Genomic DNA, 27,242 nt, shown 5'->3' on the forward strand with positions numbered 1-27,242 from the left:
TAATTGTATAAAACAGTCTCTTTAAGCAAAGTGGCAAGGTGACTGGACGGCTATCGTTGATAACAAACTCCGGCACATTAAAGATTCTGTGTTGTCATGCGACTCCTCATGCAGAAAAACACGTCGTGAGGAAGTGGTCCTGTGTCGATTACGGTTAGGACATACCAGAGTCACACACGAGTACTCATGTCAGGAGGACACACACCACTATGCGTACGATGCAACTGCCGCTTGACTGTGCGCCACATACTTGTGGTTTGCATATCTTATGCGGTGTTGTGTCGAAAATTTAAAATACTGAGAAGCATTTGTCAAATTCTGGACTTTAATAAGGAAGTTTTAGACGGGTGTTGTTATTTTTACGAAGTGTTAATATTTTACACAACATTTAAAATTGTATATTTTTTTGTTCTCGTGTTGAATGAAGAATTATTTTAATGTGTTTGTTTTTTCATTTAATTGTTTTGAGTTTTATTTGTTTTTATTCGGTATCCGAGAAGGGACCTTTTACTCCCCTCTCGGACTTTGTAAAATTCCATTTATTATTAATAATATTTTAGGTTTTAGCTGTGATATTAGTTGTAAGTTTTAGACTAGTTTTTTTATTTTATTTTATTATTTAAAAAAAACAATTATACCGGACGATGATAACGTGAAAGCGTTTTTCGCCCTCAAAAAAAAAAAAAGAAGAAAACGTACGTATGTATCTCGCATAACTGAAAAACGTTTAGCCATAGACTGTTGTAACATTTAGATGTCCACTCCCTTTTTGATTGCAATCGACTTTACCAAAAATGTCCAAAAAAGTCCAAAATTCAAAAAAATTGGATTTTGGAGATTTTCTTAACTGCAGTTATAAGCTCCAATTGAGAGATTTTCAACGATGTATCATAAGTGGTACTTATTTTCATTGGTTCCAGAGTTATAGCCAAATAAGATTTTAATTAATGAAATAGTTTGATCTTATAAGGGGAAGGTAGATCGGTTCGAATCTGACTTATTTCCAATTTTTTTTTAATTTTTTTAATTTAAATTTAATAATTATTAACTTCTGATTGTAAAAACATTGTTACAAAAAAAAAATCAGAAGTTATTAGTGAAATAAAATGTTATGTGCGTTTCATTTTAAAAAAAATGTGCATATGTAATTTAATAGGCGTATAAGAAAGTCATGTTTTGTTAACATCAGATTTTTATTTATGTTGAGCAAAACCGTTTTTCAACTCTTTTGTAGAAAGTTAGAAAATAAATTGTCAAAAAATACAGAAATTATTGTTTGAATAACCAACAAATTAAATTAATTGATATTAATTACATGTTTCTGTAATTAGGTATTATGAACTTAATTAGAACATAGTACGTACTAAACATGGCGTAACACACATGACAGTTTATGTTTAATGAGCTAGGCTAACAGTATTTTTCATCTTAAGATTATTTTAAGATTTTAAATATCCATTTACTATCTTTATTAGCGTATGTAGAAGTACAGTTTTCTTTTAGATAAGTAAGTAATTTTTAGTTTAATATGTCTGTATAATTCATTAAAAATAAGCTTAATTTATAACGATATTACTAATTATTTTTGTACATCAAATTATTCACTTTTGAAAGCCGGAAACTATTATTCTCTGCTAACATTGAGGATGATAAATAGAGTTGAATGTAAAATATCCATCTTTTATAATAATCAATGAATTCTCCTTATTTCATGATTAATTAATATGAAAAATGTTTGACTTATAAAAGTTTATTTATTCATTTTATATATTTATCAAAGTATTTGATAAGAACTTGTATTGTTAAAATATTTAGAGGGAAAAGGAATCATTCATGATCGATGATTCACCGCTCGTTCCAAGAATCTGAATAAAGGGCGTAAGTTAAAAAACAAGAAAGGTAAGTAAAATGAATAGAGCTAACTTTTATGGCTATTATTAAGGAGAACCTGATAATTTGTTTGAAACCATACTTTCTTCGACAACTTGGTCGGGAAAGAAAAGTGATTTAATAGTAATAAAAAAGAATCTGGTACCGATGTTCCTGAATTTTATTAGAATTTACATAAAGTTGAAATTTCTCTCTCAATGATAAAAGTTGAAAATTATTTTCACCTTACGACTTCTTATTTAAAGAAAAATTATAAAAAAAGTTTTGGAATGATTCTTAAAACTACCTACCTGATTCTTAAAACTACCTGGTTCAATATTACTGCGTAAAGCACACTTCAACCTGCTTAATGTATGAAATATGTATAACATGTTTGCAATACATTCCTGCATTAATTTAAAATTATATTAAATTTTTTTTGGATTTTTAAAAATAACAATTATTTTTTAGAAATTAAAAATATTTACTTCTTACTCTGCGGTAAGTTTTGAATATCAAATTCTTTCAGCAATGTTTAGAAAAAAAGGCTGGAAATGAGATGTTAAACGGTAGATAGTTGATTTATTTGAGAATTTAGAAGATAAATAAAAAAAGGTATTAAAATTAAAAAAAAAATTGCGATTTTTAATAAGCTTCAATAATTAATACCAGTTTTACATCTTTACAATATACTCATCTATTTTACATACCTGTAAGCTGAAAGTAAGTTCCGACGGGGAGTCTTACTCTTTAAGACTTTGGGGGTTAGCGTCCCCACGGCCCTAGCTTATGCAGCTTTTCTTCCCACTACACACTAAGCTGCTGAACTCTTTACATCATACACATACACCATATTACAAACGCTACACAAATTACAACATATATCCTTTCACAGCAACACAACTACATCTTACGCTTCTTTTCCTTACGCTTATACTCGGCGTTGTTGCGACACCTTACGAAACGCAATCGTAACCCAAGGTGGAAACTATCATGCCTATGTGTGGATGGCTGTACGTAGTGAGCCTCAAACGATGTCCTCTGGGCACCAGAGTGAATCCAGTTGTATGTAGCTCTAGCTCCAGTACGCGCATGCTCTGCTGGAGTGGTCTGTTACATCGCCGGTACTCGTGGAACCATATGTCTGTCCCATTAAATACTTCTTGGATGGTTGTTGGTCCACTTGAAAAAACCAACAAACCCGGGAGTTTAAAAAGACTTCGATCGACCTTATCAGCCAAAGATGTGTCTGGTGATGATGAAACGAGAAATAAAACAAAGACAGTTAATTATCAATAATATGGTTTATTGTAGTTAAATACAAGGAAGAAGGTAACAGATTTGGAAAGGTTTTACCTTTCTTAATTCATAAGTGCGCTGTCACAGCGTAGGGTGTGGCTCTACGAAGTCAATTAAAAAACTTGGGAGTGGCGCCCTGTTGATTTGAGTGGGGATGATCTGTTTTCACAGATTCCTTTGCTCTGCTTAATAATTGGCGATTTCAATGCCCATCATTATTCGTGAGACTCTTCATCATATTCTTCGAGTTAGTTGATCGTCTGAGGCAGAACTTGGATCTCTGCTATTGAATAAAATGGGTCGCACACGTTTATGTTGTTTTCATCAGGCGCATTTTCGTGCATCGGTCTATCAGTGTGTTCAGCAACCTTACTTCCACGTCTTATCTGCTGCATGTCCAGAAAATTCTCTGGAAGCGATCACAGACCATTTGTTTTCTGTCATAGTGATTCGCCTAAGAGTCTTCCTCACAGAGGGGACATTGAGAAAGCTGTTCAATACGACAGGAGTGGTAGTGTGATCCACCAACTTGCTATGTTTTCATATATGATACTCGATAGTGCAAATGAATCTATCCCACTAACATCTGAAAAAAGCGGCCTTTTATTCCTTGGTGGAACGAAGACTGCAGGAGTGCATTAAGGAATCTTTGGAGGGCGTTATGTAATTTCAATCGAAGGCATACGATAGATATGTTCTGCGTCTTCCGCAATGCCAGGTGTGCTAAACGGAAATCATGGTGTAGCTATAATAGAATATTTTCTAACCAGTTGTTTCCAGATTCATGGTCAGAAGCAATTGTGATTCCTGTACTGAAACCTGGGAAAGATAAATCATGCCCCTCAAGTTATTGTCCTACCTCCTTGACCAGTACTCTGTGCAGGAGATGGAACGAATGACAAACCGTCGTCTAGTATGGTACCTTGAAAGAAACGCTATAATTACTCTCGAACAATGCGGTTTTCACCAAGGTAGATCGTCCATCGATCATGTAATTGCCATAAATCTGTTTTCCAAAATGCATTTTTATTTTTCCAACTTCCGGTTGCTATATTTTTCATTTGCAGAAGGCGTAGGATACGGGTTGGAGGAGTGGAATTCTAAATACACTGCATGAATGGGGTATACAAGGGAATTTCCTTGCATTTGTCAGGAGTTTCCTCAATAATCGGTCCGTTCGAGTTGGAACGACGTTATCCGAAAGTTTCGCACTAGAAAATTAATTATCACGGGAATTGTTCTAATTGTTACCTTGTTTGCCGTAGCCATAAATAATATAACAAACTGCGTGCGAAAACCTGTTATGTATTCATTGATGATTTTCCTATTTACGTTGCACGTAGAACTTTAGCTGCTGTCAAAAGAGTGCTTCAAAACACAATAAACCACTTAGAATCATGGTGTAGAACGGCTGGATTCACATTTTCCCCAGAAAAAACGAAATGCATTTGCTTTTCCCGGTTGAGAGAATATGTTGACCTCGGCTCTTTTTATACGGTGAACCAGTTGAACCATGCTCGTGGGTTAGACTTTTACGGTTTTAGTTTGACCAAAGACTGACGTGAGTAACACATTTGTAGTAACTGAAGATTAAATGTCTCAAAATGGTAGACATGCTGAGAGTTCTATCTAATACCCGTTGAGGAGCGGATCGTATATTCATGTTGCTCTTCTACTGAAATCTGGTCCTTTCCCATTTAGACTATGACTACGTGGCTTGTTCATCCGCATGAGCCACCGCTCTTAGGATGCACGATGCAGTCTATCATTCATTTATCCGTCTTGCTACAGGTTTGTTTCTTTCAAGTCCTATTGTAAGTCTACTAGTGAACAATGGTGAGCTGGAGTAGACGAAAACAAATCATCTACTCCTGTGCAGCTCGCATTAAAGCAATCATCCGACCTTTGTGCGTGTTCTCTAACCCGAATTTTAATCGATGTCAAGAACAGCCGAGATCCATTGCTCCGCTAGGAATCAATCTGCCTTTTCTTATCTCTAAACATCCAATTACCTCCAGTTCTTAATATTACTCAATGTTATTACCCACCTTGGTGACCTTCTCCAGTGGATTACTTCTTTAGTCTTTGTCGATACCGTAAAAAGTACACGAATCCGGTTATCTTACGAGAAGAATTTTATAATATTGTAAGTAGCTTGATCATGATGAAGTATTTTATACCGATGGCTCTACATACGATAACTCTGTTGAATGTATTTTAGTGGTCGGTTGTAGAACGTACATGTTTAACATTCCCACTATTGCCACTGTTTTCCCCGCAGAGCTGTACGCTATTAATAAGGCCTAAATATAATTAGCCCTACATATCGAAACGTATTTGTCTGCTCTGATTTCATGAGTGCCATGCAGGCGATTAGTGACCTACTCTAAACGGTTGTCCGTGAAATTCAGTTCATTATTTCTGAAATGACTCGGCATAACAGAAGTGTGAGCTTCTACTGGATTCCCAGAAATATGGAAATTTTAGGCAACGAGCGCGCTGATAGTACTGCAAAAGAGGTTTGTTTGCAGCCCCTTTCATTAATTGCGTTGTTTCTGACAATCTTTTTTGTTTTTTGAAGCGAGTGGCTCGTGATGAGTGACAAAGTAAATTGAATGCTACCGTTGATCATTTGTTATCCAGTTTTCCAGTTTATATGTATATAAATATATATACACTGGAAAATAAAGACTTAGAAGTATATATATATATATATATATATTATATACATATATCCTGATTTAAAATTATTTTTTATGAATTCCTTACCATACATTTTAATTAAAATAACAGATATAATTAAACCTGCTATTAAATTCAGCCTTATATTCCAAGCCTGTAACTTATGCAGATGTCCAAACAATACACATATAGGTATTATAATGATACAATGTATTATAATTGTATAATGATAATGATTAGGGTATAATAGGGCAGGCTTAATTATATCTGTTATTATAATGAAAATGTATGGTAAGGAATTGATAAAAAATAATTTTAAATCTTAGTTTTTATTTTCTAGTTTTATAAATTTAGTGTTTCCTTTTGTTTCCATTTTAGGGTTCCATAAAGTTTTTCGTGTTATAATTTTTGACTGATACTTTCGTCTCCTTTATAAAAAAAAGTAAAAAAAAATGTATTTTAAATAAATTTTCTTTTTAGGGTTTATTGTTTGATGAACATTTATGAAGTATTAAGGGGAAAAAATGTTGGGTTGTAAATAGATGGTGGTTACAATTTTCTTTTTCATCATGGATCTCTTTTTAATTTCTCGTCTCCATTTTGGATAATGTGGGTAGGACAGATTCTGCTAGTCTGTGCTGAATACACAGCAGATCATACCAAGGAAAGCTCAGGTGGAGAATTAAGCCATTCAAGGAATGATCTTGGGAGGGAATGACTACCTGTAGTCCTATCTGGATTCAGTTTGTTTAATCCTTTGTGGGTGCACTATACGCATATAATGATTGAAGTCCTTATTGGATAAAAATTGAATTAATAATTCCTTCTAAAATAAAAAAGGCAAGTTTCTTTGTCTACATTTAATTGCAAATTTATTATTATTATTATAGAAAGGTATTCGATGCTGTTTTTATGAATTTGTTTTAACTTAGGTTTTTGTTGCTTTTGTAGTTTTGAGGAAGTGTATTCCTTTTAAATAAATATTGTAAGGCCTTTATACGAATTATATTGAGTAATATCTTTAATTTAATTATTAGAGGAACTTCGTATATCTTTGTATAGAGCCGGTTTTCTATATATATATATTTTAAATATTGTGTTTTTGTGCGTTATCTTAATGTAATTAATGTAATTTTATTTTTTAACATAATAGCTTTAACGAGTTATAATTCTTTTTATTGTTATTATTATTTAATAAAAAACTTGTTTTAATATTGGTTGTGAACACAAAATTGTGCTTTATAGCTTATTATTGGATTCAAAGCATACCTTTTATGATAGAATTGTTTTACATTTTTTTTATTATTCTTGTAACAAAAATCCTATCCAATCGAAACTGGAAATCATATTATTTTGAGATGGTTTATTTTACAGGTTGGTAGAGAAAGCCATTAATTTTATGTTTACATTTTTAATATAAAATAATGCAGTTTTTGTCTCTCTATTGCTATTGTTGTAAATTTATTATTGTAGCAGAGTTGTGTTCTAGGTTGAAGCATTTACTCATTACTTCGTGTAAAGAACATTAACCATATTGAGTTTTGCTCTATCTATTAAAAAATTCTGATATGAACACCACATGACTTCCTTGTACGCCTATTAAATTACATATAATCATTTTTTTAAATAAGTATATAAAATTTTAGTTTATTAATAATTTATGATATTTTTTCATATTTCTTTTTTTATTGTTATTATTGAATTATTATTTACTGCAAATTTTTTTTACAATCAGAGGTTATTAATTATTAATAAATCAATATATTTAAATTAAAAAAAAGTTAAAAAAATAAAAAAAAAGATGAAATCGGATTTGAATCAATGTGCCTTCCCCTTGTAAGATCCACATATTTCATTAATTAAAATTTTACTTGACTATAACTCTGGAACTAATGAAAATAGTACCACTTATGAAATATCATTGAAAAGCACTCAATGAGGGCTTATTAGTGAAGTTAAAAAAAGTCCAAAATCAAACTTTTTTTGGATTTTGAGCTTTTTTGGACGCTTTTGGTTCAGTCTATTGCAATCAAAATGGGAGGTGCACAATTAGATGTTACAACAGTTATAAATCCAAAATTTCAACATCCCACGGCTAATCGTTTTTGAGTTATGCGAGCGAGATACATACGTACAGATGTCACGTCGAAACTAGTCAAAATGGATAATTCCGTTGAAATATGAAAACCGAAATTTTTCGCGATCACAATACTTGTCAATATATGACAAAGAAATAACACTAACAATGTATACCTTGTATTATTTATTATTATTTTTTTAAGTGATGAATTTTATAATAGTTAATGTTGCTTAGTTTATTAAACGTGGTTTTATAAAGAACGTTATTATTTAAACTCACATGAATTAATATTAAATAGGTTTTTAATTAATTAAATTACTTTGAGTTGATTATTTGAGTTTATTTTAATTAGAATTACTTCATGGAATTTACATAGTATATGTTGAAAATGGTCGTTGGCGTATAGTCAATACCTATCCTTTTTTACTGGTTTCGATTTGTTTATTTTATAATCTTTATCATAGATTTGACCCAATTAGTTGTCGTATATGATAATGAAATCACTCTTTCAGCAGTTTGATTTTCTAGTTTTTAACCTTCCTTTACAATTTTTTTTTAGTATGCATCATCCTCTATCGATGATTATTAGTATAAATTCCTGCTTACAAGTAATTTAATTTATAGCCCGTCAAATTTATAAGTGGATTAAAATAATTTCTAAAATCTATTGTGTTATTTAGGGTTTGTTAAATATAATATTAAAAGTAAAATATAATATTAAAAGTTAAAAGTAAAATCTCTTTAAACATATAATTTTAGTAATATCAGTTTATAGGAGGTTTTTAAATTTTTCATATTCAGAATAGAATATTTCATAATTTAATTTTATAGATTTTACTATTATTATTATTCACCGATTTATTTAAAAAGAAATCATTTTGTTTCTATTTAATTAATACAGTCGCATAATTTTGTTTAAAAATTAAACGATTTTAAAATTCTTATTTAAAAAAATCGAAATCGATACACATTTGCAAAATGGGTAAACTATATCCATTCAAAACTCCACTTTCATTAAATTAAAGACGAAAAAATTAATTAAAAAAAAAAAACATTTGTAAACAACAGTTAGACTTTTATTCAAAATTTTATGTCAGAATATTGTGTTTATATACCGATTATGATTCGTATTTACATGTATACTGTTCGATTAAATCTCGGTAATAGTTTGATGTTTTTGTCGAGAGGTGGAAATTGTCTTTGATGAAATCCTCAAAAAAATAGAAATGGCTGTTCATCGTTTTTCTAATTTTACAAGCGCAAGTTGCTTTTTGACATATTGCAATTGTTTGGAGAAAGGTCTTCATTGTGCTACATGAATTACAAACAGATTTTTATTATTTTTGTTATGTTGATGTTATAATTATTATTAATAACTATATATATATATATATATATATATATATATATATATATATACAGGGTGTCCCATATAAAACGCAACCCATCAATCACTCATCCATGAAATTTCAAAAGTCAAGCTTACTCCCCTACTCGTTACTGAAATGGACTCGTCCAACATCTGAACATCGCGGCGACGCAGTAGAATACTACCGATAGTAACAACAATGCAATCATAACGTTCAGTGTATTGCTAGAGACAAGATGGTGTTTTCGCTAGGTGAACGTGTTTTCATTGTCGAGTCGTACTTCAGTACGAAATCAGTGGTTGCAGTGCAAGATTTGTTTCGCCATAAGTACCCAGATAAACCAGATCCTAACAAAACATCAGTATTAAGGTTAGTTGCAAAATTTAGAGAGACTGGTTCTGTTAATAACAAGGAACACAAAAGATCTGCGTCAGTGTTGAATACAGATAGTCACTGAAATCAAAGACCGATTACTCGCCTTGCCAAATAATCGATCAGACGTTTGTCTGCTGAAATTAATTTGTCTAAATCAACTGTTCATCGGCCGACCAAACAATTACAATTACGACCTTATCGCATTCAAACGGTTCATCAACTTCTTGAGCCCGACAAAGAAAAACGGCTACAATATTGTCAATGGATCCGTCGATTACTGCGTGAGGGAATTAATGTTATGGATTCGTTATTTTTCACAGAAGAAGCCCGGTTTCATTTGGATGGCTACGTAAACAGCCAAAACAGTAGAATTTGGAGTGCTGAAAATCCCCACGTTTATCACGAAAAACAATTACATCCGCAGAAGTTGGGCGTGTGGTGCGCGATATCGCGGAAGAAAATAATCGGTCCTATTTTTTTCGAGTACACCATTAATGCAGAACGATATCAGTATATTTTATTTCAGTTCATTGCACTCTTGGAAGAGGAAGACAGACACTACAACATGACGGTGCGACATCGCACTACGCAGGTTCAACTTCTGATTTCGTCGAGGAATTCTTTGGTAATCCTGTTATCGGTCGAGGCTTGTGGCCACCAAGATCTCCAGATTTGACTGCGGCGGATTTTTTTCTACGGGGTTACCTCAAAGAAAAAGCCTACAGCAACAAACCACTAACACTTGAACAATTGAAAGTCAATATTGAACAAGCTGTATTAAATATCCAGCCACAAACTTTGAAAAAGTTGCAAGAAAGAAAAAGTAAAAAGTAAAATGAATTGAAGCTTGTATTCAAGAAGATGGTGGCCACTTCCAACATTTACTCTAAATGTAAGGTAATGGATGGTAATAATAAAAATTACATTTACATTTACACATGCCTTTTTATTATTTCAATACCTACCAATATAAGGTTGGGTTGCGTTTTATATGGGTCACTCTGTATATGCACACAATTGCAGAAGAATCTTTCTGTGGTGGAGTTTTACAGTACAATATTTGTCAATGATTTATAAAGTATATTAATTTTTTTTTTTATAAATTATTTTATTACATCGTTTATTGAATTTATTATTGGATCTGTATCGTATTAGTTATCGGATTTAATTGATTTTGTCTTAATATTTTCTCTTTTTTTCTTTAAATAAACTTAATAAAATAAACGTTTGTTTCATAAAAATTTACACTGTTCACCCAGAGAGATAAGCCGATAGATAAGAAAGCATCTATCGTTAATTGAACGTTAGCTTCCGCAAGCCACACCATTCTAAGAGTTTTTCCAGGTAAGGATTTCCTTACCAAAGTCTAAGTTATTCTTAAGAAAATTTATTGTCCATGTATTTGAAATAATAAATACAAAAACCTTGATCGGTGATGCTCTGTTCCAATTCTGGGCGAATATACTACTATATCCTATAGAATCGTGAGTGAGATAGGGACCAGCTGCTTAGAGAGGGTTTGAAGTATTCCTAAGTGTGGTTTATTTCGTTCCACGGTCCTTCTATAGGTAAATCGTTTCCTTTCCAACATTAGTTATTTTTTTGTTATCGTTTATTCCACTTTTCAGGTGTTTCTAGGGGTTTCAGTCGGAGATCTGCTGGTTAACGCAAAGTTTGTTCAAACTTTTAGGTTACTACATCTTAGATATTTAAATTTTTATCCTATTAAATTTATATTTGAGTTGTGGGAAATCTTTCTCCAGTCGAGAAACTCTTATCAGGTTTCTTATAAGGTGGGTATCCCATTTCAGGGTTGAGTTGACTTTTATGTACAGCCGGGCCACAATAATAATATATGTCTTTTTTTATGTTTAATTTTATTAAATATAAATAAGTATGACGTAAATAAGAATATAATAATATAAATAAATATGTTTTAATTTATGTTTAATTTTTGTCTCTAATTTTATGTTTAAAAGTGGTTATAATAGTACTCCCTACAAAATGATCGATCATTTTATTAAAATAATTTTTTACACCTATGATTCCTTATTGAAAAAGCTGTTGTTTGAAAAATGGCCTAGTGCCCAAAAACCTTCGGTTCAAAAATGTCCAAAAAACAGAAAAGGTCACCTTTAAGGTGTTAATAGGTAAAAAATGTTTAATGTATTTTGTGATACTTTATTATTTATCGTTATTATTACCCCAAACATATTTTATACGTATTTTAGCGAGGAATATAAGATAGATTCAACTGCACCGATTTCCGTGATGGAGTAGTAGCGACTTGGCCTTTCATTCGGAGGTCCCGGGTTTGAATCCCGGTCAGGCATTGCATTATACCTGCATTACAAATTTTCATTTGGGCTAATGGCCATAAAAGTTGAGCCTATAATCTCGTAAAAAAAAAAATAATGTGAGAAAGTGCTGAAACCTTGATGAGAATCGTACCAGAGACTAGCTGAGGAAGTGACCAACATGTAGTAGCACTACATAAAACTGGCCGGTCTTTATAACGGGGCAAAGACGAGTTAAATTAAAATGTAATCGATAAAGTAAGTTTTCTTGTGTGAAAGAGTTCATTAATGAAATGAAATCGCACAGATAATAGAAAAGTGATTAGAAAGAAGACTACCTCAGTTTTTAATGTTGTTGAAGCGTTATTTTAAGCTTAAAATTCATCGAAAAAGATATAAGATGTGGGTAATTAGTGTGGAAAAAGCTGTTTTTTGTTGTTGAACCTTTATTAACTTTATATACAACTGACAAAAGTAAAATAGATGAATCTGATAACTATTTAGTTTTTAAGCATTTGAATTACAGTGTAACCTATAACGCGGTTATCGGGGGACTTACGTGACACCCGCGTTATTTCGAGATGTAAATTTTAAATCACAAAGGGGATCAATTAAAAAATAGGCAAAAAGTCAAGCAATAATGGTTTAATAGAAAAAGCCAATACAATATAATGTGTACTTTTTTTTGTTCTTCATCCTAATTTACTTTTTCAGATTTTTTTGGGATACAGGTTGCAAATCCGCGTTGTATCCGTAACCGCGGTATATCGAGCAGCATTATAGCGGGGCTGTACTGTAATATTTTTTCTTTGCGTACCAAAACTGAAAATTCCTTCTTCTCGTTTTATGTGTAACTACGTAAACTATATTAATTTTTGTTCTACATATTGCTTTTGTAATGATTAGTACTATTTTTTTCCACTCACCACTCATACACGCGCGCGTATTTTATTAATAGATTTTCTAGTTATTTAGGTGATAACATTAGAATTTATTTTTATTTATCGGAACGAGGGATGGCCTGAACAAAAGGTTTGAAGAATTACATTTATTGTATTTCAGTCATTCATAGTATTTCGATATTACCGAATTGAACAAAACCAAATCTAAACTTTTTAACATATAATTTTTTTAAACTGTGATTTTTTTTTAATTATAAACTTTTTTTAAATCTTAATGAAGGTTTCTTCTACTTGAAATAGTTACCATTTTCGTTTTTCAAATTATTTAATCTTACATTAACTTTAAGATTAAGGTTATTGTTTACGTTTCGGTTATTGGTTTTTGAATTCTCTCTCTCTTTCTATCTCAAGGGCTGTGCTGGATTACGAAAGACTATAATCCTCATTACAGTTCTATTGTTAATCATGAAAAGAGTAATGTCCAATAGTTTGTTTAATTTGAACTTTAACTAAACAGGATTTTTAAATTTTAATTTTGAGTTACTTCTTACTTAAATTTTTTGATACTAAGTTTTTAACTGTGTAGGGTTAAGTTATTTTATAAAAAATTAAAAAATATGATTGAATGATTGTTTTCTTATTGCATGATCCATCCTTTAAACAATTTGAATAAAACTGATAATTCCACTATTTAAACTCTTATACAAGCATATACTAAACTATCAAAATTAGAATAATAAATTATTCAAGATAATTTTTTTTAAAGTAAAATAGAATAGCTGAAAAGACCGTTTGAATTCTTTGGTGACGATAAAATAAAGATTTTATTCCTTCCTTTCTTTTTTTCTTTTTTTCTTTCTTTGTTGTTTAATATAAGTTATATTAAAAAAAAGAGTAGAAAAGTTCTAAAACATCGTAAAATAAGCACTACGTACAGCAAAGTTTTATCGAATGTTTGCTTATAATCTCAAATCTCAATCTAACCTTTGAAGTAACGAACTCTTTTTTTCGGGCTTTCCTTTAAGTATGAATAATTTCGATACCTATCTTTAAAGAAGTTTAAAACTGTTGTCACTTTGTTATTAACATATAAGGTTTTTTCCGAGACCTTAAAAGTCATTTTTAAACAGGGTTTATTAAAGAGCGCTTTTTTTTTAATCAATGTAGAAGTCATTAAGTATAAAAATATTCTATCATTATGGTTTTTTTCTTTAATAATAAATTTTACAGTTGATATCAAATTTTGTATAACAACAATAAACGAAACCCTGTTCTTTCAAAAGGAATAATTTAGAAATTTGATAGTTAACTGAAATTTGATTGTTAATTTAGTTAATAATTAATGGAGCTGCAGCCGAGATAAATTGCAAAACAGATAACCCAGGTATATAAAACCTTACCTCCCATATAGTAACTACACACCTATATTTATTAATAAATCATTAAGAACACGATATTAATGATAGGTTTATAATTTAGCATTTTCTCAGCTATATACTTTTATTTTTATAGTAACAAAATTTTCCACATCATTATATTTAAAAATGCGAGATAAAATAAATATTACGGGTCTAATACCTTTACCGACCAGTTTAAAGTTTAATAATGTACCTCTTAATAAAAGTAAAAAGTTGAGGGTGGGTTCAATTTTACTCCCCGCCCAATTTTTTGTTAACTTACGTCATTTTATTTCATTGCTGAAATTTTTCTTCATGATACTGAAGGAGAATTAGCAGGTTAAGTCCCACGTGTATCACTTCTAATACAATTAAATGTTATGCCATCTCCCATGCGTTTAAAAAACACACTTGGAATTTACTTTCCGATCCCATGCATATAATTTTTAATACATTTAAATGTCTCATAGCCCACGCGTATCAAAACTGATCACATTTTCAAAGTTGGTTCTTTAACCTGCGCTTGCCTGTAATGCACAAAGAATTGTATTTTCTGCTGTTCTCTAGTCTGGGTTGCGAGTAAGTAATACAATTCATTGGGTTGCACAATTTGTTAAAAATAGTGTCTGTCAGCTGTGATGTTTTAAAACCTTAGTGTTTCGTTTGATTACCGCGTTTAAGAATTTTGTTTCTGATGGTGTTGTCTGTTAGTTTCTTGCGGCTTTTATACGCCGCTTTCTGCAGTCATTTTATTAAAGTCCATATAAAATAAAATTACGCAGAATTCCTTTAAAGGAGTATTACTACAAGTAAAATCCTTTACCGTTTTTTATATTTTGTAGATTAGTTGAAATTTACCTAATTTCCATGTTTTAAGTTAAACGCCAATTTACTTTCAAATACGGAAAACTTTGACGTAAGTACATTTTAAAATTTGACTTACAAGTTATTTGAATTTCTGGTTTGGTGAATAAAATTGTTGTTCAATTGTTTATTCATTTGCCTAGTAACAGCAGATTGACACCTATTATTGAATAATCTTAAAATTAGAAAGTATATAGGATACATTAAAACGATAAGAATATTTGTTGGTTTTATTATTACTGTAATCGTAGAACAAAATGGTTTTTTAATGTAAAAAAATAAATGTAGATGAAAATATATTAAGTGAAATCCACATGCATTTAATATTCTTTCATAATATTAAAATAACAATCTTTGCCATTTCTTATAATTTTCTAAAATACACTATATGTATCGTTAAAATGTTTAAAGTTGCTGATTATCACGAAATCTGCGTAAATAAGGTGTTAAACATGAAATATTCTTATTTTTTACGTTTTTTAATCATAGATTATAATTATGACGGGTTTTTCTTACTTATATCTCTGCAACGTAGTTTTAATTTATAAATAATTCATTCACTAGAGGCTTCAGGAAATTTAGTATTTATGTAAGTACAATTTTAAACTTAGTCTTGTTATTATATGATTTGATTCATTTTGCAGATTAATTGAATCTTATAATGAATTTGGAGCTTAAAATATCTTTCACAATGACTGAAAAATATAAGAATCTTCTTAATTTGTTTTTTTTTTTTGTAATTTTTCTTCTGTTTTCAGTGATACATTTTTTTAATTCACTTTCTGACTGAAATAGTTATTTACTTAAAAGAAGTTAAAAAAAAAAGTCCAAATTAGTCAAGAACAGGTAAAAAGATTTCCTTATTAGGTAATTTAAAAAAAGTAAACTACTTAATTATTTAATTTTTAGTTAAATTAAGTTCTTTATTTCTTTGGTTTTTATTTTGGAAGTCTAAATGTGGGGTATTTTCCACTAATGTGGCAAATAAAGAAATATTTAATTAAATAGGTATCTTTTCTTTAAGTTTGAGATCACCCTGGATTTCTTTTCCTTATTATGAAGAGTTATTAAAAAAAAGGAAATATTCATCTTTAAAGATAGATATAATGTGACTTCTAATAATGATTGTGAAAAAGATTACAAGTAAAAAATAAATTTTTTATCCTCGATTAAAAGTGAAAGTCTGATATGTTTTGTTGACTCTCATAATTGTGTTCTTAATATATCGTTTATTTTCCAATCTAAAGGCTCTAGTTTTGAATCCTTGGTAAAGTCTGTTCTGAATAATCAGGTTAAAATTTAATTGAACTTTAAACCTACTTTGAACCAATCTTCTTTGACGGATTAATCACAAAATTATTTTTATTTTAAATAATATAACCCTGAATATTTTTTGTTTTTTTGTTATAATTAGTATATATTTTTTATTTAATTGATGGAGGTTTAAAATAAAATTAAAAAAAAAAAAAAAACTTTATATATATTTATGAAAGGTAGCAGTAATATGTAAACTCGGATATTTCAAATTTACTTTTATATAAAATATCATAAATTATTATTATAACAGTTTTAAAGTTTTCATTTTTTTGAAAACTATGTAATTTTGCTGTTTTATTTTTTTGTAGAAGCTTGTAGATATTTGAAATATGACAACTGTTCGTTGCTTTGCTTTTCTAAGGGAAGTTTTTCGCCGAGTAGTGTGAAAAATTGTACCCGCTAGACATTTTATTTCCTGATTTCACTGTTAAACTTGTTTATTCAATTTTAAGCTTTTGAGTTGTATTGATTTATTTATCAAAAGTAATTTTTTTTATTTCTAAATTTTTATGGAAGCAGTAACAACGGATTTTATATTAATAATATTAGTTATAATTTAAGTTGAAATAAAATTACGGCTGTCTAATTTTTGGTTGTTTTTTAAGATACGTGTAATGATTTAACTACGTAATTAAACTGCCGATTGTAGATAATCAGCAGAATATTCATTCAAATTAAAGTGAAAAATTGAGTAAAGATTTAGTTAATCTTTTTTGAATTTTTATTTAATTCTCTTGTTTTTATAGAATCTCTGTTAAAATCAAGAATGAATAACTCATATTTTTTCATTGAACTAAGAAAATATCAAGAAAACATTTATACAACGTGAATTAGTATATGGTAATCTGGAAATGACATCAATTCCTGCCTCCCTAATTGTAGTAGTCCGTATTCAACAATTGATCTAGCTTTAATATTTTATTTTTTTATTTTTTTTATATAGTGTTAGTATTTTCCTTATCCATTGAAGGTAGGAAATGAAATCTTTTCTCCGAGAGAGCGATAGCTTAATTTTTTTCTTTACACTTTTTATAATCAATAATAATAGTAATAATAATGCCCTGAGGTAGATAATCCCCATGTCCGGAACACAACATCTACGTTCCACGTCGAGGGCGGCAACAGCTGTACTCACGTACATTGCATATAGCTGGCTAACGGGGTTCCGAGTATTGTTTCTCGGATATACTTTTATCGGCCGATTTTCATCTGCAGGCCGAATTAGAGGACTGGATTTCGCGGCCACCTGCAGATACGAAATTTACAGATTATGGAAATGGATGATACTGCCTTTAGAGCTGGCTGGTCCAAATCAGACTTCATCTCCTTTTTTTTAATTTAAATTTATTGATTTATTAATAATATTATAAATAAGATTCAAATATTTCATTCAAATTCAGATTTCATTCAATATTTCAAATTTTATTTGCCTATAACTCTGAAACTAATGAAAATAAGTACCATTTATGATATATCGTTTAAAAGCTGTCAATGTGGGCTTATTACTGCAGTTCAGAAGTCCAAAATCCATTTTTTGGGGATTTTGGACTCTTTTGGTTCAGTCCATTGCAATCAAAAGGGGAGGTGCACAACTAGATGTTACAGTTCTAAATCCAAAATTTCAATATCCTGTGGATAATCGTTTTTGAGTATGCAAGATAACATACGTACAGACGTCACATCGAAACTAGTCAAAATGGATTCAGGGATGGTCAAAATGAATATTTCCTTTGAAATCTGAAAACCGAAATTTTTTGCGATCACAATACTTCGCTTAATTTTTGCAAGGAAGTAAAAAATGTTTATTTGTTTCTAGGTTTTTTCAAAACCCAGAGACAAATAAACATTTTTTTTCCGAATAGCTAGAAGCTTAAACTTGGAATACTTACATATAAGGGAGAGTTAGAAAAAAGTAAATTAAAATTAACAGCCTTAAGAGGGTGATTTAATTGGAGTTGAAGAAAGTGTCAACTGGTTGGTCTAAAAACTTGAAACTTGGCAGATATGTTCTTAGTAAAACCTTCCCAAAAATAGCTGTGGAAATTTTTTTTAACTCTTAAAATATTTTTTTACAGAAAAGTAGTAACATTTACTCAAATGATGTCAATATTTTATGAAATCTTCCCCATATAAAGCTTTATGCTGTAGGAATGTACGTAGAACCTTAATAACGTTCCTTATAAAAGAAAATGAAATGAAATCTGACAACAGAGCCAAAATTGATTCAAGATTTTTTCTCTATATTTGACCAATATAAGTAACTATTTGCCCAGAAAATTCATTGTGTAATGAAACAACACGCAGAACTCTGGGTAAATTCGGGTAGGAAAAACAACTTTAATCTGTCAATTTTATACAGGTGGTTCAACAAAAAATTAATAATGTTTTGACAAATTTCAGTACAACTCGAACCGATGCTAACAAGTAGCGAAAAAATCTTTTATAAATTACGGCAATAAACAATGAAAAATTAACTTTTGTTAAATAATTTAACAAAAAATTAAATAATTAAAAAAAAAAAAAAATCATTTGAAACAAAAAATAAAAATAAATAAGAGATGATTTTAAAATTAAATTTCTGAGCGCTGGATGAAACTTTAGCAATTTATACTTAGAAGTTTACAATAGAGTTACAAATAAATTTTTTTGTAACATTTACACTCTAAAAAAAATGGAGGTAAAACTGAATTACCGTATAGCTCATTTTCTGAATAGAAAGAAAATAGGAATTAGGTAAAAATATCAAGTTGGCCAAATGCTTACATTTGAAGTTATTAAAACTAATTATCCAAAACCCTTGGTAGAAAAGGGATTTTCAACCTTTTAAAGCTTAGAAGCTTTACTTTTAATAGATCTTCTTACTTTAAATGGATCTTTCCAATATCCATTCCTAGAATATTTATTTATTTCAGGGGATTTCATTTAGGTTCAACAATTTTTCTATAACGTAAAGAAATTTAAGTTCATGTTTCAGCTTTCGTGTTAAACTTGCTTTCCTCCGGTAAGAAAATGGACGTAGTTTACTCGGTAAAAAAATGGATGTAGCTCTTAAAAGTTAAAGCTTCGGCAGATTTATTCTTTGTTTGAAATATAAATGTACTGTGTACTAACAAACCCAGTATTGAAGCACGAGATATGGTGTAGTATTTAAATTGATAAATTGATACAAGCATTAGGGATCATTATATGTAAATTAAGTTAAATAAATGAAAACTCTATCCCAAAATGTAAACATCTATATAATTTACAAAACTACAAGTATTTTTTGACCGAAGATACGAAGTTGCAGTTAGTGAATTATTTTTTTTTATAACTTACCAGATCTAAGTATATCTGTTTGATTAGCTGATGGTGTATCGATGAGGTCAAATTGCGATAGTTTCATATCGTTAGCCGTTACAACCTTTCTTCTCCATACGTAAGTTACGTCCTTTACTGTATAGCCGACTGTAAAAAAAAAGAAGATTAACTTTAATTTTTGTGAGGAGAATTTAATTAAATTCACTTACAAAAGTTAAGGTTGTGAATTTTAATTATATGACTTTAACAGAGTTCAGAAAGTACATAAATTTAAAGTCTTTATTTCATTTATAATATAAATTATTTTTATTATATTCTTTGTACTTGGAATTCATATATATGAATTCCAAGTATATATATATATATATATATATATATATGTAACATTATTGTAATAATTAATTATACTCGTACATTCGTAATAAACACATGTTGAGTCTTTGAAGGATGGAACAAGAGACTGACTAACAATAGAGAATTAGATAGATTCATTTAATAAGGGCAACAAAAAAGTGAGAATTTATAAATAGTAAAAGAAAGAGTGAAAATTTATAAAAAGAAAAAAAATTTTACAAACAAAAAAGGAGGAAATGAAACCTAAGTCTTAACAGTGGTTTTGACGCTTATAAAGCATTTGAGGTTAATGCGGCATTTGCCACAATTATTTTTTCTGAGAGTAGGACGTTCATCATTAGTAGAAATAATAGCTACATAATCCCAACATTCAACAGAGGTAATGAATGAAAGAATTCACATATTAATGAATAGCGTTATTCTCGAAAATCGGCTGAGCTTTCATAGAGGCTACATCAGCTCTTTAGACGATCAGGGTCCAAAATGGCAAGATACTCAACAGAAAATGACAACTGAGATGTATATTATAGTTACTAAGAAGATAAACGGACGTGTGCAAGTCTGAAATTATTCAATGAAAACTAAAATAAATACACAAAATAAAAACTAATCCAGGCAGATGGTAAACGATACCCACCTGACGGGTAATTGATTTGAAATTGATAATGTAAACAGGTTTACATTATCATCTTGAAGATCTCAATTTTCCCAATAAGTACATATTTGTCATTATTCTATAATAGCTATAACACAACCGACCATTAAAAGCATTTAACTAGGAAGCTTAGCGGAGCATCGCCAGAAATCGGAAGTTCAAAAGTCGGTTACCCTTGTTTGCCTCAAGCAGAAATAAAAAACGACAAATATCTCGAACTTATTAAACAGCGACTCAGTATCTTAATTTCAGAGCATATGATCGATAAGTCAACCATTCAGATATTATACTAGTCTGTTACACTACCTCCGATCACCATCTTATAAAACATTTTTAATCGAAATGGATCGCACGCTTTTTTAACGGCCTCATTGCCTCGGAGATCTACTAACTAGAATAAAATATCATATTTTAAAGTCTTATGACGTCGCTATAAGACAAAGACTGTGGAAGATGCTTAATGCAGTGGATAAGTCAGATGAAAAAGAAAAGCAGAAGATTGAATCAACTATTACGAGATGTTGAACATTCGTTCATATTGTGTATATAAAAAAGTGTTTGAAGATCGGCAACTAAAATCTAAAGGTAAAATGGTCCATTTTTAAAAATTTAATTTACGTCATTATTAAAGTTGGATGCAAACAAAACATTAAAATCCGATCTGTCTATTAAAAATATGAACGAATGTTAACTGTACAACAATTTCAGATTTTTTTATTTCATCATATATATTAATAAAATTGAATTGCTTTGTGGCATAGTGGCTGAGATTGTTGAAATTTAAGAGTAAATTGCTAAATTTGATTAATTGGTATTTGGAAAAAAATTATAAATTTTCTATCGCTTTTTGTAACACTAAAGTTTAGGGACCGTATGTAATATTTCATTGCAGCAGTATAAGATAATAGAATAGTACAAGTAATATTTAACTATAATAATGATAACTGTGTAAACAAACGAGAGCTGATAAAAGCGCATGTTTATATAAGTTTGGGTGCGCACAGGGGCATTCAAACAGTTCTTATCGATATTTTTTTGGACATCATTGTTAGACTTTAATTAAAATTTTGTAATTAAAACATTATACATTATTTGGTTGCATGTTTGAACAGTTATATTAATTATTGACAGAAAACCACCATAACCTACATAGTATTTGTATGAGTATTTGCACACCTCAGTAATTCGTGTGGGCATTTAATTTACAACACGATCGGATAAAGACTAGCTATCCACGGCTAGCAACAATGCGTGTAATTAGATTCTGAAAATCGTTTTAATTTCACAAAATGGAACAACACTGGATAAGTTTCACCATTAGCTTCCCGCCTCCGGGTGGGCGGTTCACTTCGGTCAGCTTGACGCGAACACAATTGTTATGAAAACAACGTTGTCGGCTTTTAACAATGAAATTAACCCGACCCGATTCCAACACATTACGCAATTAAGTAACGAATGGTACTAATTCCCAGCAGAATTAGTGCTTCTGAGGTTGTAGTAGATAATCATTTGTAAGATTTTAAAGAGTTTTCTTGTGTCATAACTTCTCAGAGTGATTTATTGTAGGTTATATATAAAGATATTGAATTAATAGGAATATTTTAATATGAGAATCGATATTTCTGGAAAGATATATCGTTTTAAATTCTTAGTCTTACTAATGAAACTATGCAAATAGCTCCAAGAACAAATGCATTTCACATTCTTTCTATTTAATTCGTTCTAACTAGCTTTAGTATTCCAAAATTATTTCCAACCGTAAATTCTGGACGATAAAAAATAACTATTTTTATTTACATATGGTGTATTATATAATTTTCCATTCTTACTGTAAACACAAAAATTATGTTATTGACAATTAAAATCGTTAATTGAAATTATAAACTTTTACAGTTTCTTTTACTTCATTATTTTTCGTGAAAGATGTTATAATTTCGTAAATGTAATAATTAAAATAATAAACGTAAATGTAATATAAAAGAATATGCAATAATAAATGCTATAGTTTCATGATTTAACATCGTTACACCTGGTTTTGTAGTGCAAATTTTCTGTAACTTCGTTAGAAGTAAAAACTTTACTAAGTAAAAAATAACAGTAGTAAGTTAAATTTTTAAGGAACAGTTGTACTGTGACAACTTATTCAACGTAAATGCTATTGATTTCCGTGTATTTTACTCTTGATAAAACAAAATTTATTAAAAATCATAAGAAGCTTCTCGTTTAACGTATTGGTTTCATTAAAAGATGATCTTATGCAATTATAGCTTCTAGAAATTAGAATTTTGTAATTTTTACCTTAATTTTAATTTATGAAACAGAATTTAAATTACAAGAACTTACTGTTTCCGTAACTGGTGTTACAGTAAATGGTCGTTCGTGAATAATTATTTATATATCAAGTAAATATTTAAGTAATTGGTTAAACGAATTAAGCGTTAAAATTAAACAGATGTTTATGATTATAATTGCAAATTTTAATTGCAATTTTAAAAGCTAACTTAATTACAAAGTAGTTTTGAACAGAAAGAGGTCCTTAAGGAAAAGGAAAACATTATACTTACTAGTGTCGGTTCGAAAAGGGGCAAAAGGAATTCTTTTCCTCTTTACAAATATTTCTGAAATTTTTAATATTTTTTTAACGGCAACTTTTATAGCATCGGGATAAAAACTATATTCAATTTCGGGGTAAAAAATGTTTAATTTACAAAATAAAAACTACGCCAAAGGAGTATTATATAGCAACGTTTTGTGGTAACTAATTGTAATAATAGTAACATATGTTATATAACTAATTGTAATTACAACTAATTGCGTTGTATTGGTCAGCCAGTCGGTACAACGGTTATCATTCAGATAAGATTGTATCTGCCGGCTGATTCCGAGGCTATAATAACGTTTTGTTCAAACCCTTTAATTAAGAGTTTTGGACTTAATGTGGTTTAGTGTTTATGAAAAAAGTATTTGTCAAAACAAACCTTATTCAAAGATGTGGTTTAGTGTTTAAAAACAAACCTTATTCAAAGATATTTTTGTAAATTAAAAAATCTTATGTTTGTTAAGTTAATGAGGTATCTCATTAATAGCTTTCTTGGTTTAAATAATCCGTATTAAAAGAAGTTTATGAAAAAATATTTGTCAAAACAAACCTTACTCAAAGATATTTTTGTAAATTTAAACATTTAAAACATTGTAAATTTGAGGTGGTCTTGAGGTTTATTAAAAAATCTTTTTGGAAATCTGACGCATGGTGCAGTAATCACAGTAGAAGTTTTACCTTTCATGTTGTCGGTTGCCGTTGGGGTTGGATTTCAGCCAATCAAACATAAATACTGCTCCTACAGTCGTTAGGGATTTCTTTTGTTGTCTGATAATCCGTGTGTATCAAATATATCACTGCAGAAGGTATAAATAATTGTTAATCCATTAATCAACCAACTACATACGGACTCTTGGTGGTTCTTGGTGGTTCAGACGGTCTGGATTTCCATTGAAGGGTAAGTATGTTGAAAAATCACATGATTGCCTCTAAGGAATTTTTTATTGTATTTTCAATTATTTAAATTTACTTATTATATATTTCTTAAGAGTTTGCGCAATTTATCAATGCTTAGTATTACAGATAATCCGTACCATTCTTTCCGAAGAGGGAGCCTCTCCCAAAAAATACAATTAAAATTCCGTGACAATTATTCGTTAATATGGTAGTGTTTCAATTTAAAAACAAACTATTCCCTATAATTCTAAATTACTTTTGTAACGATTTTGTAAAGATTTTGTAACGATTTATAAATTAAATTATTGTTATTAAAGAAAATTTATTAACTTCTTCTGAGTATTCTGCAATATTTTATTACAATATTTAAAATCTATACTTTTGAATAGAAAATAAAAAAAAACTTTAACTTACAGCTGCCGAATTTTAAAGGACATCTTTGTGTATCCATTGGAAAATTTTCTAGGTTCATCGGACAACCAGCTTTAATCGTCAACCTGAAAACATATCAATACTATTTAGAAAAAATATGAATATCTTTATAAATTATTAAACTATACCGTTCTTTACCTGTATTCATCATTGATAGAACGTTTGTAATGTTATTCGCACCGGTTCGGTAACTTTTATTTTTCTTTAATTTACCAAAATTTAAATAGTGTTTATTATTATAACAAGATTTTATACATTTTCAGCTCTTTGAAACCTCTTTTATCATTATTCTTATTGGTTAAGTTAGGTTTGATGTTTTGATGAACGGGTTTGCTTAAATTAAATAAAAACATTTATAGTCATTGTAATAATCTTTTTACTGGAGGACCACATGTCAATCTCTTTACCTCCAAAAGGGTGTGATTTGTTTTCATTTTTAATCATTTTCCACGTTTTAATTTCATTAATTGATTAATAACTTTGATAAAAACAACGAAAATTGTTCAATAATTTTTGTTTTACTTGAGTAAAATAAACGGGAATTAATAAGATTTCTTATTAATAAAGGAAACTGAGTTAGTAAAATTTCTAATACAAGAATGAAACGGGAGTTAATAAAATTTCTACAGTCTATTGCATTTTGTTTCGTATAATCTGATTTAATCTCTTATATTTTACTCTTACGTTATACTTCTAATGAAGAAATTATTTAAAATATTTCATTTCATTAAATCTAAATGAAAAAAAAAAAATGAAACCGTCGTAAAACATGAACGACGTTTCAGTGAACATGTGCAGTAAATGTTACATAGGGTAAGTAGGTAATAGTCTCTGAATATTTTGCCGAAAGGTAAAAGGTAGAATACAGAATACGAATGGTGAAAGGACAAGAAAAATACAATATGAAAATAAGGTGAATCGACCTGAAAGAAGGACAAGTTTATACTCGTAAAAACATGTTTTTTGCTGTTATTAAATTTGTATCGAATGAATTTTTATTTATTGAAATAATATCGGTCTAAGGATAATTTTTTAAATTTTACCCTTATTTCGCGTAATTAAATATTTATACGGCTAATAAATTGGGTTAAACCTTATTTCATCGAGATCATCCTTAGTGTGAGTTAGATGATATATTCGTTTCGGCCTCAAAATATTCTGTAGTCATCTTACACTTATCCTTCCTGCAGAATTGTTAAACATTCTTTCCTATTGTAGGAAATGTGCTACTGTCTATTTGTTAACTCGTATTACAAAGATTTTTAAAAACTTGCTTTATATTTTTTAGTCATACATTTCATGGGCTTAATTAGTAAGTTAATTTGGATTTCAAAACATTTTTTACACCCGCACCCTTATATCCACCCTTACTTTACCGTTTCTCAAACCTTTCAGTATTTGCAACCCAATTTTCAATCATAATTCTCATACAGTAAAGATGGTCCCGGAGGTTAAAAAAAAGAAAGGAAAGACTACTTTGGAAGTCGAGAGTTACAGCTTTCAAGTTCTAGTAAAGGAAGTTACTTTTATACGGATTTGAATACTAGATCGTGGATACCGGTGTTTTTTGGTGGTTGGGTTTAATTATTCACACATCTCAGGAATGGTCAAACTGAGACTGTACAACGCTATACTTCATTTATACTCATACATATCATTCTCATTCATCCTCTGAAGTAATACCTGAAGGGTAATTCACGGAGGCTAAACAAGAAAAAGAAAGGCTACGTTTTGTGTTAAAAGCATAGCCTCATAAATGCAGGGGCATGTATGTTTAAAGTATTCTAAGTTTGGGAGTCTTGTACGAATATTATATCGTAAATTTGCTTTTCCGTTCTTTACAAATTTATTAATCCTAAATGCCTTAAATTTAATCTGTGAATTACGCTTAAATAATAATTTATTATTTATGCAAAATGTTTGCATATAATTTATTTATAATTTTTAATAAAATAAATTTTCATATTCTTTTACCATATCATCGTAGTTTTCATTAAAAATCACCGCATTAATTTTTAACTGATAAACTATAAGAAAATTTGTTGTTACACTTGTTATTGGCTGTATTAATATTTGAATTAGTTCAATTAACCAGTTATATTGTAACATTTTGTTTAAAGATCAAAACTTTTTCCTTTATTCCTTGACACCAACCGCACTTACAATACAGTTTATTCCTATTTGTAACAATAATAAAAAAAAAATCCCTCTGCGTCATTGTTTTCGTTTTAATAATTATTAAAAAGTATCATCTACATATTATTGTTTTCAAATATCAAAGGTATTTTTTTATTAATGCCTGTTTTTATATTCAGTGAAATTTATTTTATAATTGTTTAATAAATTATATATAAAAGAATTGAATTATTTAACCTTTTTTAAATATACAGTTGAATAATTTTACATAAAAATCTACAACTGTATTTCGTTTCGTTTTTCAGATTACATAATATTTGTATTAATTAATGATTCCAGCAACCGTATGTATAAAATATTTAAATATTTTTAGGTTAACTCTTAAAATAAATTATTGCATTGCATTTTTCAATAATT

At 29.5% G+C, this 27,242-nt stretch overlaps 1 protein-coding gene across 1 annotated transcript in view; it reads right to left on the reverse strand.

The window, feature by feature from the left end:
* Positions 1-26,109, reverse strand: part of LOC142319967 (gamma-aminobutyric acid receptor alpha-like) — a 79,211-nt gene extending 53,102 nt beyond the window's left edge. Inside the window, exons 1-3 of the mRNA XM_075357646.1 lie at positions 26,078-26,109; positions 24,672-24,754; positions 19,771-19,899 (exon numbers count right to left, since the gene is read on the reverse strand). Coding sequence (XP_075213761.1) covers positions 19,771-19,899; positions 24,672-24,754; positions 26,078-26,109 — 244 coding nt within the window. The remainder of the gene's footprint in view (positions 1-19,770; positions 19,900-24,671; positions 24,755-26,077) is intronic.
* Positions 26,110-27,242: the final 1,133 nt, after the last annotated feature.

Source organism: Lycorma delicatula, chromosome 2 (genome assembly GCF_047948215.1).
Source record: "Lycorma delicatula isolate Av1 chromosome 2, ASM4794821v1, whole genome shotgun sequence".
Taxonomy (NCBI): Eukaryota; Metazoa; Arthropoda; class Insecta; order Hemiptera; family Fulgoridae; genus Lycorma; species Lycorma delicatula.